Genomic DNA, 17918 nt, shown 5'->3' with positions numbered 1-17918 from the left:
CTAGGAGAAAAACCAGGCTGAATTTCATATCGACTAGTAATCGAGACGTTTTTGAAAGTTAATAAATAAAAACAAAAAATGGAAAATAAAGTGATAACACAATATGCCAACCTTTTGACTACAGAATAAGGAGATATTTTTGAATAAATATCAGACTAAGGGGGGGGGGGGAGAATGTTATCAATGTGGGCTATGATTATGATGTGTTATTTTACTGTTAATCCCAATTATTAGTAACTGGGGGAGGTCTTTTACTAAAGCTCTGCTCAAGTTATCTGCAGCAGGGCCCATTTTATTCCTATGGGCCCTGCTTCAGAGAACTCGAGCTAAGCTTTAGTAAAAGACCCTAGGCCTCACTGAATAAAATGGGACCTGTGCTAAAATAGCACAAGTTAGTGGTAAAATAACATGTCTTACCGGTAGCCCACCCAACGTGGATAACTACACCCCTAAACATTAAATATTACAGGCACATTTATTTATTCATAAACTTACATTCCATATAATCCAAATGTTCGTGGCAGAGAACAATATTAACATTCATAATCTACAGCAACAACTTACAAGAATACATATACCTTAACACATACACAGGTCCCATAAATATATTAAGCATCAATACATCTTCATATTTCAATACATTCCATACCCTGAATATGAAATTTCTGTTCACTTAACATTTTTATAATTTGAACTGAAGGACAAAAGACTCTCAAGCTTCATCATATCCTTCAATCATATTCAAAATTAACTACTCTACAGAAATGTTAACTTTGTGGACACCACAGTTTTTATCAGCAATGGTTACATACAAAAATCTATAAACGGGAAGCCAAGTGACAGATGCAACTACCTCAACAATTCCAGCTTTTACCTCTCACATACAAAAAAGTCCATTATACATAGCTAAACCACACAGTATCATCGTATATGCTCTGACCCAAAATCCTGAGTGAATCCTTCAAATAAAAAGGCTTAAACCTGCTTCTACACTTACCACATCTAGAGAAAACCTTATGCAATGCAAAAAAGAAAGGCTCAGAGAAAGTCCCTCTTGTCATAAGTACAGAGCTGAGAAAACTTTTTTTAAAAAGCCATAAATACCTACAGACACTATTCCATGAGGGTAAATTACTAACATTTATTTATTGGGATTTATTAACCGCCTTTATGAAGAGATTCACCCAAGGCGATGAAGAGATATTTCCTCCTCCACCAGCGTAGTCCAATCTGAAGCAAAAATGAATGAAATGCAAACTTAAAACAGAAGCTCAAAAAGAAGAGAAAGGCGCAAATCCCTGCAATATATCAAGCTGCAAACTGTATCAGCACATATCACAAGATTCAACAGTCACCCACATGAGAACGACATTCAACCTGAAATAATCCCCTGGGGGGAGGGGGAACAAAATCAGTGACTAAATTCAAAATTCATGGGATAAAGATCCCCATAAAAAAGAGGATGGAATCACAGCAAAATTAAATGACCTTCACACTTTAAACAGGGACTGGAGGGGTATAGGTTGCACAGAGCGGCAGGTACAACGCTGGTCATAATTAGTGCAAATTACTCATTTTATCTAGAGGCTAATCTATGCTCAAAGTTGTACAAATTTGTTGGTGAAATTGTTGGCCCACATCTTTTACAGGTGAGGACTGAGAGCAAAGCTGAAAAAAAAAACATTTGTTAAACCCTGGACTTGGATGGAATTGGATGGGGAAGGGTGAATAATTGAAGACTTAAATAAGTGGCTCAGTTGTAGGACAAGTGCTTTAATTGCAATCTCAGTCCTCTGCCTCTCCTGATTCCCCTTCCTTGATTCCATCTCCTACTCCCTCTCCCCATCCCTTCTGTTTCCTCTACCTCCTAGACTACATTCAATCTTCCCTCTTTCTCAGTCATTCTAAACCTCATCAAGTCTTTGAACTCCACCTCTTCTCCCTTGGACCATTGGCAACCTCATTTCATAGTTCGCTTCGCACCACAGATCCTGGCTTTTATTCTTGCACTCATTCATGGCAGCCTTTCACAGGGCTTTCTCCCATCTGCTTGGATGCATGCTCTTCTCTCCTGTCTCCTTAAGAAACCCCAACTCAACCCCTCCATCCCTTCAAACTTTTGGCCTATCTCCGATCTCCCATTTTTTGCTAAGCTTCTTGAAAAAAAGAAGTTTCTATTCAATTGGAAAATTTCCTGGACAATTCATTTATTTTTCACCACTATCAGGTTGGTTTCCGTTCAAACCACAGCACAGAAACTCTCCTTACTGCTTTTCACAATACTATTAGGTCTTCTTTAGTTCAACACTCTTCAGTAGCTGTAGTACCTTTAGATCTCTCCTCCACCTTTGATTTAGTCAAGTCAACCACATTCTTCTTATTCACCACCATAACTCCATCAGCCTGATTGACACTGTCTTGCATTAGTTCTGCTCTTCTTGGCCACACCTTCCAACTCTCTTATGCTCATTCATACTCTACCGCACTTCCTGTCATCTCTGGTGTCTTCCAAGGCTTGATCTTGGCTCCAGTTCTCTTCAACATTTTGTGCAGCATAGAGATTGAATAATAGTGAGAAGAAGCAAGACAACATTTTTGTCTTGCTTCTTCTCACTATTATTCAATCCCTATGCTTCGCACCATTTTGTTATGCAGATGACATCCAGATCCTAAATAGAGTCTCCATTTCTGACTCCTCACTTTCTGTTCTCAACTCCTGCCTTCAAGTAGTCTCTAAGTGGCTTATAAAGAATCCCCTCTTCCTAAACATTACTAAATGCGAATAAATTCACTTTTCCAATCCCTATGCTTCAATTCCCTCAGCTTCTTCCATTGCCAACCACTATCTCCCTTTCAAGACACTATCAAGATTCTCAGTCTTATCTTTGATTTGAAACTTTCTTTTAAGAACCACATTGATCATATTCTGCATGTGTCCTACTTTGCTCTCCAAAGAATCCGTGCCTTCCAATATCTCTTACACCACAACTGCATTCGTTCTTCAATACTTTCCCTAGTTATACCTCATCTTAACTATTGCAACTCCAACTAGTTCAGTCTATAGCTGTGAAGGTACTTCATAGGGCACATCGTTTTGACCATGTCACCCCACTATTATGACTGGAACGCTTGCTTCCAGTCTCATCACATATCTGCTTCAAAATTTTGTTACTAGTCTACAAAGGCCACCTGCCTACAGCTCCTGTCTACATCAACTGTTTTCTAATCCCATACCATCATAGCCATCCTCTCACATGGATCATTTTTGCATTTACCACCCTCCACCACATTGGGAGAGATCCTATATATAGCGACTAAAAAATCAGTGTGGAAATCAATGCCGACTAAGCGTATTCTATAAGCAGCGCCTAGATTTAGGCATGGTATACAGAATATGTTTAGTTGACATCTCAATGCCTAAACCTTTGTGCTTCCATTTACACCAACAAAAATGTGGTGTAAATCCCAGTGTGTAGATTTAGGTCACGGGGCCATATTCTATAACTACACATGTAAATTTTGGAATGCCCACAAAACACCCATTTTCCCACCTATAATCATGCTCCTTTTTGCCTGCGCATGTTAGAAGTTAGGTGCACTGTGTTACAGAATACGATTAGCGAGTTGTGCGTGTAAATTCTAATTACTCCCAATTAGTGATTTTTATTGCTTGTTAAAAGCTGTTATCAATGCCGATTAGCTTGTTAAGCCAATTAAGTTACACACGTTGTTATACAAAATACGCTTGGATTTTGGCGCTGATCTCTAGGTACACTACATAGAATCCAGGGGATTATGCTTACCAATTTCCCATGAGTCAGCATTCAGCTACACAGTCAATCCTCCATATTTAAATTGTGCTAATTGCTCCATTCTTCAACCAAATGACACTACCATAATCTTCTCTCAACTGTTTGTGTCAAATTTTCAATCACATTCAAGACAAGAAACGTGCTACTGTATCTTCATCTTCTTGTTGACTCATTTATACATATGGATATCATCAATTTGCCCATGCCGGGTTTTCATACTGTGACCCTTCATGCTGTGACCCTACACGACGTGTTTTGCTTAATTAGCGTCTTCAGGTGTCTGTGTTTCTAAATGAAACAGCAGAAAATATATTCCAATTCAACTACTTCTTTCTTACCACACATTAAAATATCTTTTAAACAAACTTATAATGCTTACCGGCTACCAGAAAGCCGCTGGGCATTCACACCGTACCATACCATTGTGGGACGTCAAAACGACGTTCACGCTTGCGCATAGTGTGGTTCAGGGATTTGGTGCTTTAAATACCAACTCTCACAGGTTCAACCACTCAATCTCCATATCGAGACCATGTGGGATAACCATATTCCACTGGAAAATCAACCTCTGCTCTTTTCTTAACAACATCCGGGGGATGTTCCCTCCTTTCTGTGTTTTGATCTGATGCAGGACTACAAACCGTAGTTCCTGTATTAGATGCTGTTTCTGTACCCAGTGAGGCACCAAAGGAGCTTCCACATGCTCAGTACGCAAATTACTTAAATGTTGGGCTATTTATTTTTTAACTGGGCATGTGGTTTGGCCAATGTACCAGAGACCACAGGGACAACAGATGCCATATACACAATTAAATGAATTACAATCGGTTCTTCCTTGCAATACATATCTTTTACCATTGGAATTGGGAATTTGAATTGTAATGCATATTGACAGTACAAGCATTGATGACAAGTGTAATGTCCGATATCTCGAACTGCTACTTTGGCATCTGACGCCCTGTTTTTATTCATATTTAAGCATTCACCCAAGTTCATACCTCGCGTGAACGCAAATCTTGGCATGTCCCTAAAAGATTTATGAATACCTAGTATTGTCCAATATTTTTTAATAATCTGTATAACTTTATTGGACATATGAGTATACGGTAGTACACAGGTTAAAGGAGCCTCACCCTGTTTTACCTTTTTTTGATGTCCCAATTCTAGCTGAAAATTTTAAGCCCTTTTTACTGCCTTTTTCAGGATTTTGAGGATATCCTCTATCTCTAAACCTAGTTAACATTTGTTCAGATTGCACCTGGAATTCCCTCCGAGAACTATACAATCTGCGATATTGAAGTATAGCATTACGGTCAGCATCTTTACGATGTGCTTTACTAATACATTGACCATTTATCCATTGAATATTAACATTAAGGAAATTCACTTCATGATGACCAATGTGATGTACAAATTTGATATGCATATTCACTGAATTTAAATATTCAATAAAAGTTTCCAAATTTTCCTTATTACCACGCCATATCAACAATACATCATCAATGTAACGCAGCCATACCACCACTTCTGAAAAATATCTGGATGTGTAGACAAACATTCTTCGAATTGATCTATATAGAGGCAAGCCACAATAGGGGCTACTGTTACCCCCATGGCTACCCCTTTCACTTGATGAAATACCTGATCCTGAAGTTTGAAAAAATTATGAAAAATAACTATTTCAGCTATTTTCTTTAATAATGTTACCATCAGGCTTATTTTTGAAAGAGAAGGACGCCCATCTTTCAATACAAATCGGAAGATGGGCGTCCTTCTCAGAGGGTCGCCTACATTGGCATAATTGAAAGCCGATTTTGGGTGTCCCCAACTGCTTTCTGTCGCGGGGATGACCGAAGTTCCTGAGGGCATGTCGGAGGCGACCCATAATGGAAAAAAAAGGGCGTCCCTGACAAACACTTGGACAACTTTACCTGCTCCTGTTTTTCTTACGACCAAGCCACAAAAATGTGCCCAAACTGACCAGATGACCACCGGAGGGAATCAGGGATGACCTCCCCTTACTCCCCCAGTTGTCACTAACCCCCTCTCACCCTCAAAATATTTTTTTTAAATATTTTTTTGCCAGCTTCAAATATCATACCCAGCTCCATGACAGCAGTATGTATGTCCCTGGAGCAGTTTTAGTGGGTGCAGTGCACTTGAGGCAGGCAGACCCAGGCCCATCCCCCCCTGTTACACTTGTGGTGGTAAATGTGAGCCCTTCAAAACCCACCAGAAACACACTGTACCCACATCTAGGTGCCCCCCTTCACCCATAAGGACTATGGTAGTGCTGTACAGTTGTGGGGAGTGGGTTTTGGGGGGGCTCAGCACACAAGGTAAGGGAGCTATGTACCTGGGAGCTTTTTCTGAAGTCCACTGCAGTGTCCTCTAGGGTGCCCGATTGGTGTCCTGGCATGTGAGGGGGACCAGTGCACTACGAATGCTGGCTCCTCCCATGTATAAAGGGCTTGCATTTGGTCGTTTTGGAGGTTGGCGTCCTTAGTTTCCATTATCGCCGCAAATCAGAAACGACCAAGTCTAAGGAAGACCATTTCTAGGGACGACCTAAATGTCAAGATTTGGGCATCCCCGACCGTATTATCGAAACAAAAGATGGACGCCCATCTTGTTTCAATAATATGGGTTTCCCTGCCCCTTCGCCGGGACGTCCTGCGAGGACGTCCTCAGGAAAACTTGGGCACCCCTTTCGATTATGCCCTTCCAGGGGTCCTGATATATGTAGTTGTTCCACCAAATTCTCAACCATATTCATTGCTTCCCCTTGAGGGATATTGGTGTATAGACCGGTAACGTCTAGCGTTATCAAACAAATTTCTAATGGTTCCGATATTTCAATTTGTTGTAATAATTCCAACAGATGACCCAAATCTCGCACATATGACTTAATATCACTCAAACATGGTCGAAGATGAAAGTTTAAAAACTGAGACAAAGGCTCAAATAGTGAGCCACAGTCAGATACAATTGGGCAACCAGGGGGATCATTAAGCGTTTTATGAATTTTTGGAGTGAAGTAAATCATGGGTATCTTGGGAAAATGGGTAAATAGATATCTAAGCTCCCGAATAGATATAACCCCTTCTTGGACTGCCATGTCAATAATGTATGAATTAGTTGCTGATATCTCTCCGTGGGATCTTCATTTAACTGCTTATAAAATATCTCATCTCCAAATTGACGCACAGCTTCCTGTATATATTTATATCTATCCTGTACTACCACTCCTCTCCCCTTATCAGCCCTCAATATCACAATGGATTCATCATTTTGTAACTCTACCATTGCTTGATGTTGCGCCCAAGACAAATTGCTATACCCTTTATTCATACTATTCTCAACATTCTCAAGATCATGTAAAACTCATTGTTGAAACATGGCTATCGCTGGGTCAATAGGACTATGAGGTAGCTACATGGATGGTAAATAATATTTCTGTAAAAAGGTAGCCATGTGTTCCCCTTCATCATTATTCTCTATATAGTCATTCTCAAAGTGAAGTCTCAAACACAACTTCCTGAAAAACTTTTGCAAAAATGTGCGTATATCAAACGCATTATGGAATTGGGTGGGCACAAAAGTTAACCCTAGACTCAATACCTGAAGTTGGATTGAGCTTAAATTTTTTGAAGACAAATTAAAAACTATGGATGAGTCTTCTTTCCCTGTCTTTTTGGTTGCACCGCTGGTTGTTCCATAACTCCCTTGCTGCCTTGACTGGTTACAACTAAAAAAGTGTTACTGGGGGGTTGCACCGCTTCCACCCGCACTTCATTAGCAGGGTTCAAAATTCCAGTGTTTCCTTCTTGCCCGAATGAATCACTTGAGGAATTAATAAAGGTAACCCGCTTACCTCTCTTATTTCTCCTAGATTTCCTCCAGTGATCCATCCAAGGATATAAAAAACCTTTTGTATAATTGAGCTCATCTCTCTTGTATTTGGAGATCTTTTGTGCTCGAATTTCTGATCTGTACCGTTCTATTGCTTGCATATGTTCATTATATTTCTGTTGATATATGTCTGACGTGTAATTATTTTTCAAAGCTTCCAACGTTTGTTCAATTCCTGCGTAGTACTCTCAATAAGTTTATTTATTATTATTATTATTAGCATTTGTATAATTTATCAATGGTAATTAACATCAAATCCAGCTGCTCGGATCAGACCCGAAGCCCGCACATGGCCTTGCAGGAACTCAGAGGTGGGCTGGCCACACCGAGACGCCTCATGACATCCCCAGGACAGATGCTGAGGACGGCAGCTACGGCGGGGACCTAGCGCCAGCACACCTCCAGACACAGTGCAACGGACTGGAGAGGCGCCTCTGTCCAGGTACCATGGAGAGCGGAGGCTGAGCAACCAGCCACATGGTGCGACCGGAAGTAAAGAGGAGGTTGGGAATTACAGATCTGTCAGTCTGACCTCAGTGGTGAGTAAACTAATGAAAATGCTTCTAAAGCAGAGGAATGTGAGGTTTCTCGAATCAAATGGCCTGCAGGACACAAGGTAGCATGGCTTTACCAGACACAGGTTGTGTCAGAAGAATCTGATTGATTTCTTTGACTGGGTGTCCAAACAGTTAAACGTGGGAGGGGCGCTAGATGTGGTGTACTTGGATTTTAGTAAAGCCTTTGACACGGTTCCGCAGAGGTGACTGATTAATAAACTGAGTGCCCTTGGCATGGGACCCAAAGTGACTGACTGGGTTAGAAACCGGTTAAATGGGAAGAAATAGAGGGTAGTGGTAAATGGAGCTTTCTTTGAGGATAGGGTTGTTATCAGTGGTGTACCGCAGGGATTGGTCCTTGGGCCGGCTCTTTTTAACATTATTGTGAGTGATATTGCAGAAGGACTGTCTGGTAAGGTTTGTCTTCTTGTGGATGATACCACACTCTATAATAGGGTGGACACCCTGGAGGGTGTAGATGACATGACGAAAGATCTGGCAAAACTTAAAGAATAGTCTGATAATTGGCAACTAAAATTTAATGCTAAGAAATGCAAGGTCATGCACTTAGGTTACAAAAATCCAAGGGCATGGTACCGTATCAGGAGTGAAGTGCTTCTGTGTACGAAAGAAGAGCGGGACTTGAGGATGATTGTGTCTGATGACCATAAGGTAGCCAAGCAGGTAGAAAAGGTGACAGTCAAAAACAGAAGGATGTTTGGGTGCATAAGGAGAGAGATGACCAGCAGGAAAAAAGAGGTGATAGTGCCCCTGTATAAGTTTCTGGTGAGTCCCATTTATAGTACTTCGTGCAATTCTGGAGACCACACTTACAAAAAGATATAAACAGGACTGAGTTGGTTCAGAGAGCGGCTACAAAATTGGTAAGCAGTCTCTGTCATAAAACATATGGGGACAGGCTTACAAACCTCAACATGTATATGCTGAAGACAGGCAGGAGAGAGAGGATATGATAGAGATGTTTAAATACATCAGTGGCATCAATGTACAAGAGGTGAGCCTTTTTTCAAATGAAGGAAAACTCTGGAATGAGAGGGCATAGGAAGAAGCTTAGAGGAAGCTTAAGAAGAATCTAAGAAAATACTCCTTCATGGAAAAGGTGATGGATGCGTGGAATGGCCTCCCAGTGGAGGTAGTGGAGATGCAGACTGTCAGAATTTTACAGAAGCTTGGGACAGGCATGTGGGATCCCTCAGGAAAAGAAGAAATTAGTGGTTACTGAGGAAAGGCAGACTGGATGGGCCATTTGGCCCATATCTGCCGTCATGTTTCTATGTTTCTATTCTTGAACCTAACTTTGGCAGCCATTTACTCAATATTTTGGGTTTTTTTCTTTAATGTTATCATGGGGTCAATATTGTTAAGCTTGCACACTCTTATGCTTGTAAGTAATAGTGGTATGTGGGTTTTACCCATCAAAGTCAGCAGTATGAGAGCCCTGCCCCTGCAGTTCCCTTCAGGCCATTTACAGCAGATGTCTGGTTACCCAATAACGGTAGGGGTTTGTAACTCCTGCTTTGTAACTTATTCCAATTTTCAATAATAGCTCTTTCCTTGTTTGTTTTCTTATTTTTCATTTTTTTTCTTTTTAATTCTTCTCTCTCTCTCTCTCTCTCTCTCTCTCTGGCAACATTTTATAACACTCATGAGTTACAGATATATGGTGAAAGCTGCAACACAAAGATTCATAGCTTCATATACATCACCACACATCAGGAGATTAATGGCTGGTATTTTGTTTTAAAGAAAACAGGTAAGAATATGCATATCTGACCAAAGTTAGCCTATGTTGTGAAGCAAAATCTGACACAATCACACAATACTGATCTTTTAGCGTATGTTGAATTTTGTAGAAAGAGTTTGGACGTGGTTTACTAACCATTCAAGGTCCAGACATGACATCTGAGGTCACTCGGTGTTGTCAGATTATCATTTATTCCACAGGGTGTGCCACAGATAGTCACAGATGTATTTCCTGGAGAAAACCCTGTTCCTCGAATATATATGTCTCCTTTACCCAGACAACCTTCAAAGAAAGAACAATGCATAAGTTACCATTAGGTTCTTTTCTTCCAAGTAATGCGGAAGCATGGAATAGTCTGTGCTTCTTTATACTGAATCAACCACAAGTGAACAAATTATTAATCCACACTCAATTTATACTAAGAGAAAAAGATCTCAGACATCTCAAAATATTCTTATCTGCCCTGTCAATGACGGGTCAGAACAATAAGCTTTCAGCGACAATTTTAATCATAAGTCAAAAACTTTCTCCACCACCATAATTTTTAAATTAGTTTCTTGAACAATTTTTAATTCATCAACATTTAATTTCTGCAGGTCACTTATAATTACTATTATTTTTTTTAGTTCAATCATTTTTTATTGATTTTTTTTACAAAAGACAATAATAAAGAAAATTTAGTACCAGTGACTAATAACAAATTAACAAATAGATCAATGTACTCAGACTTATACATATATTATTAGAGGTATATAAGAGGAATATGCAAACATATCAGATGTTAAAGATTAATGTATATATAAAAGTAGTACCCGTACATTATTTATTATTATTAGCTGGATGAATATTACAAATTTATCTCATGAAATGTGGTGGAATTCAGTATGTCTAATAGCTAAATATGAGAAAGTTGCAGCTGAGAAATGTGGCTCCATCATAGTTACTATTATTTTATATTCGGTGTACCTAATTATTTTCTTCTCATGCCATATGACTTCAAGCAGCTATATATGTCAAGCATACTGCAATGACAGACACTTGTTTCACCATAGCTAGTTTCAGTAGTAGAGCGGCAAGATCTGGAGATCCCCTGATAGGGGAGGCATGTCAGCACACATCCATGCCTGTTCTTTTGTGCCTAAATATGAATCTCATGAGGCTCGTATTTAGGTGAAGACAAACAGTGCTTTCATCACCCAACACTTCATCATGCAAAGAAAACTAAATGTACTCAAATTATATGCATGGAAAACTTGCACGGCAAACTGAACAAAATTATTTACCTTTAAAATAGCAAATATCATATAATACACAATAAATATGCATGGAAAACCTATGCACAAAGGTGATGAATGTCACAACCACAACAGCTACTACTACTACTACTTGACATTTCTAAAGCGCTACTAGGGTTACGCAGCGCTGTACAATTTAACATAGAAGGACAGTCCCTGCTCAAAGGAGCTTACAATCTAAAGGACAAATGTACAGTCAGTCAAATAGGGGCAGTCTAGATTTCCTGAAAGGTATAAAGGTTCGGTGCCGAAAGCAACATTGAAGAGGTGGGCTTTGAGCAAGGATTTGAAGATGGGTAGGGAAGGGGCTTGGCGTAAGGGTTCAGGAAGTTTATTCCAAGCATAGGGTGAGGCGAGGCAGAATGAGCGGAGCCTGGAGTTGGCTCCACAACCACAACCACAACACCACAACACAACCACAACAGCTCATCACCAGCAGGCAATTATATAAAACATATCACAGTTGCGTTGGGGAGTATGGGAACGGGGTGAGGGGAGGAAATGAGGTAGCATCTTGGAGAACTGTGTCGATAAAACAGGAAAGAGAATCAGAGGTACGTGGCTTCAGATTGTGTTTAGCGAGGCTCATATTTACAGAATATGCTTAGACAGTTCTGCATGTAAATTCTAATTAATGCCAATCCCCCTAATATTCAAAACCATTTAACCGGCCAAGAAAGACACCAGGCTGGTCAAATGGCACGTAACCAGCTATCTGGCAATATTCAGTGTATATTTCCAGTTAGCTCCTAGGAGATAACCGACTAAATCGCACAATATAGCCAGCTATCTCTGAATATTCAATCCCTATCCGGCTATTGTAAGCAGTCACATCTGGCCACTTAACTAGCTGGTATACCTTCAGCCAATTCAAAGATACCTTAACCAGCTATCTTTGAATATAGACTTAGTTGGTTAAATTTAAACTAGCTAAAAATACACTGGATATTCAATGCCAGTCACCAGAAACGGCCCAGCATTGAATATCCGGGCTGACCACCAACCGCAGGAGTTAGCCGGGCTCCCTCCCGCAGTCTGAATATCGGCCTCAATTAATGCTGATAATTGGTTAACATCCAATTATCAGCACTGATTAGCTTGTTAATCAATTAGCTTATGCACATTGTTATTTATTTTTGTTACATTTGTACCCCGCGCTTTCCCACTCATGGCAGGCTCAATGCAGTAGGCAATGGAGGGTTAAGTGACTTGCCCAGAGTCACAAGGAGCTGCCTGTGCCGGGAATCAAACTCAGTTCTTCAGTTCCCCAGGACCAAAGTCCACCACCCTAACCACTAGGCCACTCAATTTTCTTGTGGAAATCTCGCATTGATATACAGAATCCCGAGGTATGCCACTTAGGTTTGCCCTTACATGTGATAAGAAAGTTCCTGGAGGAAAAATCCATAGTCTTTTATTGAGATGGACATGGGGGAGGCTACTGCTTGCCCTGGGATTGGTAGCATGAAATGTTACTACTATTTGGGATCCTGCTGGGTACTTTTGACCTGAGTTGGCCATTGTAGGATACTGGACTAGATGGACCACTGGTCTGCCCCAGTATGGCTATTCTTATGTATACATATTGCTTTGCTGTCACTTAAATGCAAAGTGTACACTTACCCACAAAAGTGACACTATTTTGTACATTTACATGCTCAACTCAACTGGCATATATAAATGTAAGTGCCCGTTATAGAATTTACTTTTTAGTGTCATTGGTAAGGTTACACAAATAATTATTCAACTTACCAAGGTTGTTGTATATTGATGTAATGGTCAGGTGAGATATGTAGGTTACATTAGAAGTGGCCCATCCTCTTCTGAAATCACAACCCTTAACTTGATATTCTCCTACAGGAAGAGGAGGGACCCAACACTGCAGAATTGTAGCATTACCAGATATGTTTAGACAAGAGGACTCGCCAACAGTAATGCTCATATCTTCTACTTGAGTAATCCTGGATACCATTATTGTCAAAATCAATCTCTCAGAAGGTAACGCAAATAGCAAAACTGGGGTAAATTCCTCAGAATAATGTATCTCTCCTTCTTTATATGATGTCCCATCTATTTCTAGTACTAAATCAACCGTCTCATTCCCAAAAGGAACAATACACTGGATTTTAACAGGGCTGAACATTGTAATAACACAGGGATTATTTCCAATGAGGACTGAGGTTGTATTCTTTCCTATCAGTGCTTCACCTTCAATAGTCAAAAGACCTCCACCATGGATACTAAAAGTTTGTGGTGAAAAGTTATTTACCTCAGGAGTAATAATAAAATCTATGGAGCTGTTTTCCAAACAAACTTGTCCAATTCTTCTTTTCAAAAGTGCAATACTATGCCTGCCTGGGTAAATGCTAGACACATTGCACTCTATTAAGGTTTGGTTACAGGATGTTACATTGCAGATTAAGCTCCTGTCTAGTAAAATGTTGAGCTCCTGAGTTGCACTGGTCAACTGCTGTCCCCTGATACGGATAGCAGTCACATTTCCATTGACTTCATGTGTCACTTGGTCAACTTTTGGGATCCATTCTTTAAGTATTTGAAATGTACAGTTTCCCAAGCACACACCAGTAATTCCATTTATGGTAACTGTGACCTCAAGAATTTGAGAAATGTTGTCTGATGCATCAAGAAATTGATCCGCTTGAAGAATGCATTCAATTATGTTATTATCAGAGCTCTGCACTGCACAAGTGTAATTATCCATGACACTCACATCAACTAAATTTCTAGATGACCGCAGTGTAAGACCTGATATGGTTAGCCATACATCACCACAAGATGACCCTTGTGAAGAATTTACTGAAAATACCCGAGGAACCAGATTGAAACTTTCCATTGCTGATGTAATATTGACATATTCATTTTGCCTCTGGAAAATTCTGATAGGATACGTTCCTGCTTCCAACCCTTCCAGTGACAAAGAACATTCATACAGTTCTACAGTTTCACTTGAATTTATAGGCTGGATATTGCATTTAGACTCTTCCAAAAGAACAACCAAATCAGTCAAATTGTAGCCCTCTAGGTAAAACCGCAGGGTGGTATCCATTTGTTCATAGGTAACATTAGAAACAACAGGAGGAAATTCTGCTTGGTACGTAAATACAAAATGCCTTCTGCTGGATTCCATAATATGTCTATGAATGTCTGAACTGTTGCTGATGAAAACCTGGACAGGAACAGAGATATTCTGCGATATTATACTGGACAATTGAAGAAGTGGTGGAGTTTGACACCATATCTTCTCTTCTGTTGAGTTAATGATAGCACAGGAACTTGTGTTTAGAAATACTGAAATCAGGGAAGTGTTCTTACTGAATCCTATACCTGAAATGGTAAGCAGCGTGCCACCTAGGGAAGAAAATAAATTAAAAAAAATGAATAAATTGCCATAATAATTCAATGTACTAAGCTTTATGGATAAATCACGTCAGGAATCTGTCAATTAAAACAAAAATCTGATCAAGAGAAATATCCATCCATTTAAAACATTTTATCTAAGGGGGGAGGGGTTATCCATGTGGGCTACAGTTAAGACATGTTATTTTACTATTAACCCCAGTTATTAGTAACTATGTCCCCTGTTAACAGTAATGCTAACACACTTGAATAGGCTGTGTCGGCATTGCCATGTGGCAGCCGCTTGCGCGGCTTTGTAAACAGAAGGGTATGTCTCTTATTGTAACAATGGGCTGCATCTCACTGTGGCAGGAAAAAAATCCTTGGGGAGAAATTTAGACAATATATTTCTAGGCATTTAAACTAGAAGGTGGGGGTGGCATGTGGAGGCTGGTCACTTCAAGTGCTCACCCCCAGCTAAAGCTAAAGACAAGATGTGACAATATGAGAATGGAGTGGATATAGCACTGTTCACGGAAGCGAGTGTGTATGAACAACTTGAAAATCTTAAGGTGGACAAAGCCATGGGACCGGACGGGATCCACCCCAAGATATTGAGGGCGCTCAGAGAGGTTCTGATGGGTCCTCTTAAAGATGTTTAGTAAATCCTTGGAGATGGGAGAGGTTCCATGGGTTGGAGAAGAGCAGATGTGGTCCCTCTTCACAAAAGTGGTGATAGGGAAGAAGCTGGAAACTACAGGCCGGTAAGCCTCACTTCGGTTATTGGAAAAGTAATGGAAGCGATGCTGAAGGAAAGGATAGTGAATTTTTTCACAGAGAGAGAGTGGTGGATAGTTGGAATGACCTCCCGCGGGAGGTGGTGGAGATGAAAACAGTAACGGAATTCAAAAATGCGTGGGATAAACATAAAGGAATCCTGTTCAGAAGGAATGGATCCTCAGAAGCTTAGCAGAGATTGAGTGGCAGCAACGGTGGTTGGGAGGCGGGGCTAGTGCTGGGCAGACTTCTATAGTCTGTGCCGTGAAAATGGTAGATACAAATCAAGGTCAGGTATACATATAAAGTAGCACATATGAGTTTATCTTGTTGGGCAGACTGGATGGACCATACAGGTCTTTTTCTGCCATCACCTACTATGTTACAATCAGGCTTATTTTCGAAAGGGAAGGACGCCCATCTTCCGACACAAATCAGGAGATGGGCGTCCTTCTCTCAGGGTCACCCAAATCGGCATAATCGAAAGCCGATTTTGGGCATCCTCAACTGCTTTCCATTGCGGGGACGACCAAAGTTCACGGGGGCGTGTTGTCAGCGTACCGAAGGTGGGACAGGGGCGTGGTTAAGAGATGGGCATCCTCGCCTGATAATGGAAAAAAGAAGGGCGTTCCTCACGAGCATTTAGTCGACTTTACTTGGTCCCTTTTCACAGCCAAGCCTCGAAAAGGTGCACGAACTGACCAGATGACCACCAGAGGGAATCGGGGATGACCTCCCCTTACTCCCCCAGTGGTCACCAGCTCCCTCCCACCCAAAACAAAAAAATATAAAAAAAACATTTTTCCAGCCTCTATGCCAGCCTCAAATGTCATACCCAGCTCCACGACAGCAGTATGCAGGTCCCTGGAGCAGTTTTTAGTGGGTGCAGTGCACTTCAGGCAGGCGGACCCAGGCCCATCCCCCCCCCCCACCTATTACACTTGTGGTGGTAAATATGAGCCCTCTAAAACCCACCCGAAACCCACTGTACCCACATGTAGGTGCCCCCTTCATCCCTCCCACGACCAAAGGGCTTGGATTTGGTCGTTTTTGAGATGGGCATCCTCGGTTTTCATTATCGCCGAAAACCAGGAACAACCATCTCTAAGGTCGAAGATCTCAATATTTAGGTCGACCATCTCTAAGGTCGACCTAAATGTTGAGATTTGGATGTCCCCGACCGTATTATCGAAACAAAAGATGTATGTCCATCTTGTTTCAATAATACAGGTTTCCCCACCCCTTTGGCGGAATGTCCTTAGAGATGGACGCCTTTAGGGATGGTCATCCCCGTTTGATTATGCCCCTCTATGTTATGTTACTATGAAATAGGACCTGTGCTAGAATAACACAGGCTAGTGGTAAAATAAGATGCCTTACCTGTAGCCCACATTGAAAATTATACCCCTTATATTTATTCTTTTAATTAGTAACATAAAAAGGATAAGATTATTTATGATGATCTCAGGGTTGCAAAACAAAGGGGCCCTTTTACAAAGGCATGCCAAAAAGTGGCCTGTAGTAGTGTGGGTGCACACTGGAGCATTTCTCCACCACATCTGGAAAAAAGGGGGTGTTGGGGCCGGGAAATGGATGTGGAGCAAAATTAAAACCAGTGTGCATCTATTTACGGCCTGAGCCCTTAATGCCACCCATTGATTTAGCAGTAAGGACTCACGCGTTATCCACACAGTAACCACCCAGTGCATGCCAAATGTACTTGCAAGTTAGCTAAAGCTTTAGGGAGGTCAGTGTCACAGCTGCAAAGACTAGTAGCCTTGCTCGACTGACCTCTGACTTACCTTCTAATCTCTGGCTTTTTATTAGCAATAATTAAGCAATGACTGCAAATTCCAATCATGATCGCAAGTTTGGTGAACAATATACTTCTCTCTTTTTCACACATTGCTTGTAACATTTACAGCACACCTTATCTTCTTTTGCTAGACTATACACACATTTCCTGGCTAGACTACACACAAATTGTCTCCCTTATGCCTAATTTCTCAAGGTCCTTTACTACATTCTGGTTCAGCAATAACAGATAACAGATAATATTCACAGCTCATTTCCTCCAAGGTTATATCTCTCATCAAAACAATAATTTAATAATTCTTTATATGACTCCATTTCTCCTTGATCTCCTACTGAACCCCACTGACACAAATTCTCCACTTTCCCTTGGTCCTTTACTGGACCTCTTCCATATTATTTACCTAGAAAGGAACCACAGCATGGCTCCACATGAAAGATTTCTGTAAAATACCGGATTACTTGCTCAGGTCTGTAAAATAAAGAAAATGAAACAGATCAGCTCCATGCTGTCTATTAATGACTTGGTTGATATGTCTAAATGCATGCAGTATACAAGAAATTGCTTCCTAAAAAGTACACAGAGAGAACTGCACCAGCTTCCTTTAGCTATTTTTCATGCAATCTGCAT

At 40.7% G+C, this 17918-nt stretch overlaps 1 protein-coding gene across 1 annotated transcript in view; it reads right to left on the bottom strand.

Annotated features, from left to right (window-relative positions):
- Positions 1-17918, bottom strand: part of PKHD1 (PKHD1 ciliary IPT domain containing fibrocystin/polyductin) — a 980909-nt gene that overhangs the window by 754918 nt on the left and 208073 nt on the right. The window contains exons 31-33 of the mRNA XM_030198735.1: positions 17692-17759; positions 13094-14710; positions 10182-10328 (exon numbers count right to left, since the gene is read on the bottom strand). Of these exons, the coding sequence (XP_030054595.1) occupies positions 10182-10328; positions 13094-14710; positions 17692-17759 (1832 nt within the window). The remainder of the gene's footprint in view (positions 1-10181; positions 10329-13093; positions 14711-17691; positions 17760-17918) is intronic.

The sequence above is a fragment of the Microcaecilia unicolor genome, chromosome 3 (assembly GCF_901765095.1).
Source record: "Microcaecilia unicolor chromosome 3, aMicUni1.1, whole genome shotgun sequence".
NCBI classification, from domain to species: domain Eukaryota; kingdom Metazoa; phylum Chordata; class Amphibia; order Gymnophiona; family Siphonopidae; genus Microcaecilia; species Microcaecilia unicolor.
The sequence above is the reverse complement of the archived record's forward strand: the minus strand, read 5'-3'. Positions and strand labels throughout refer to the sequence as shown.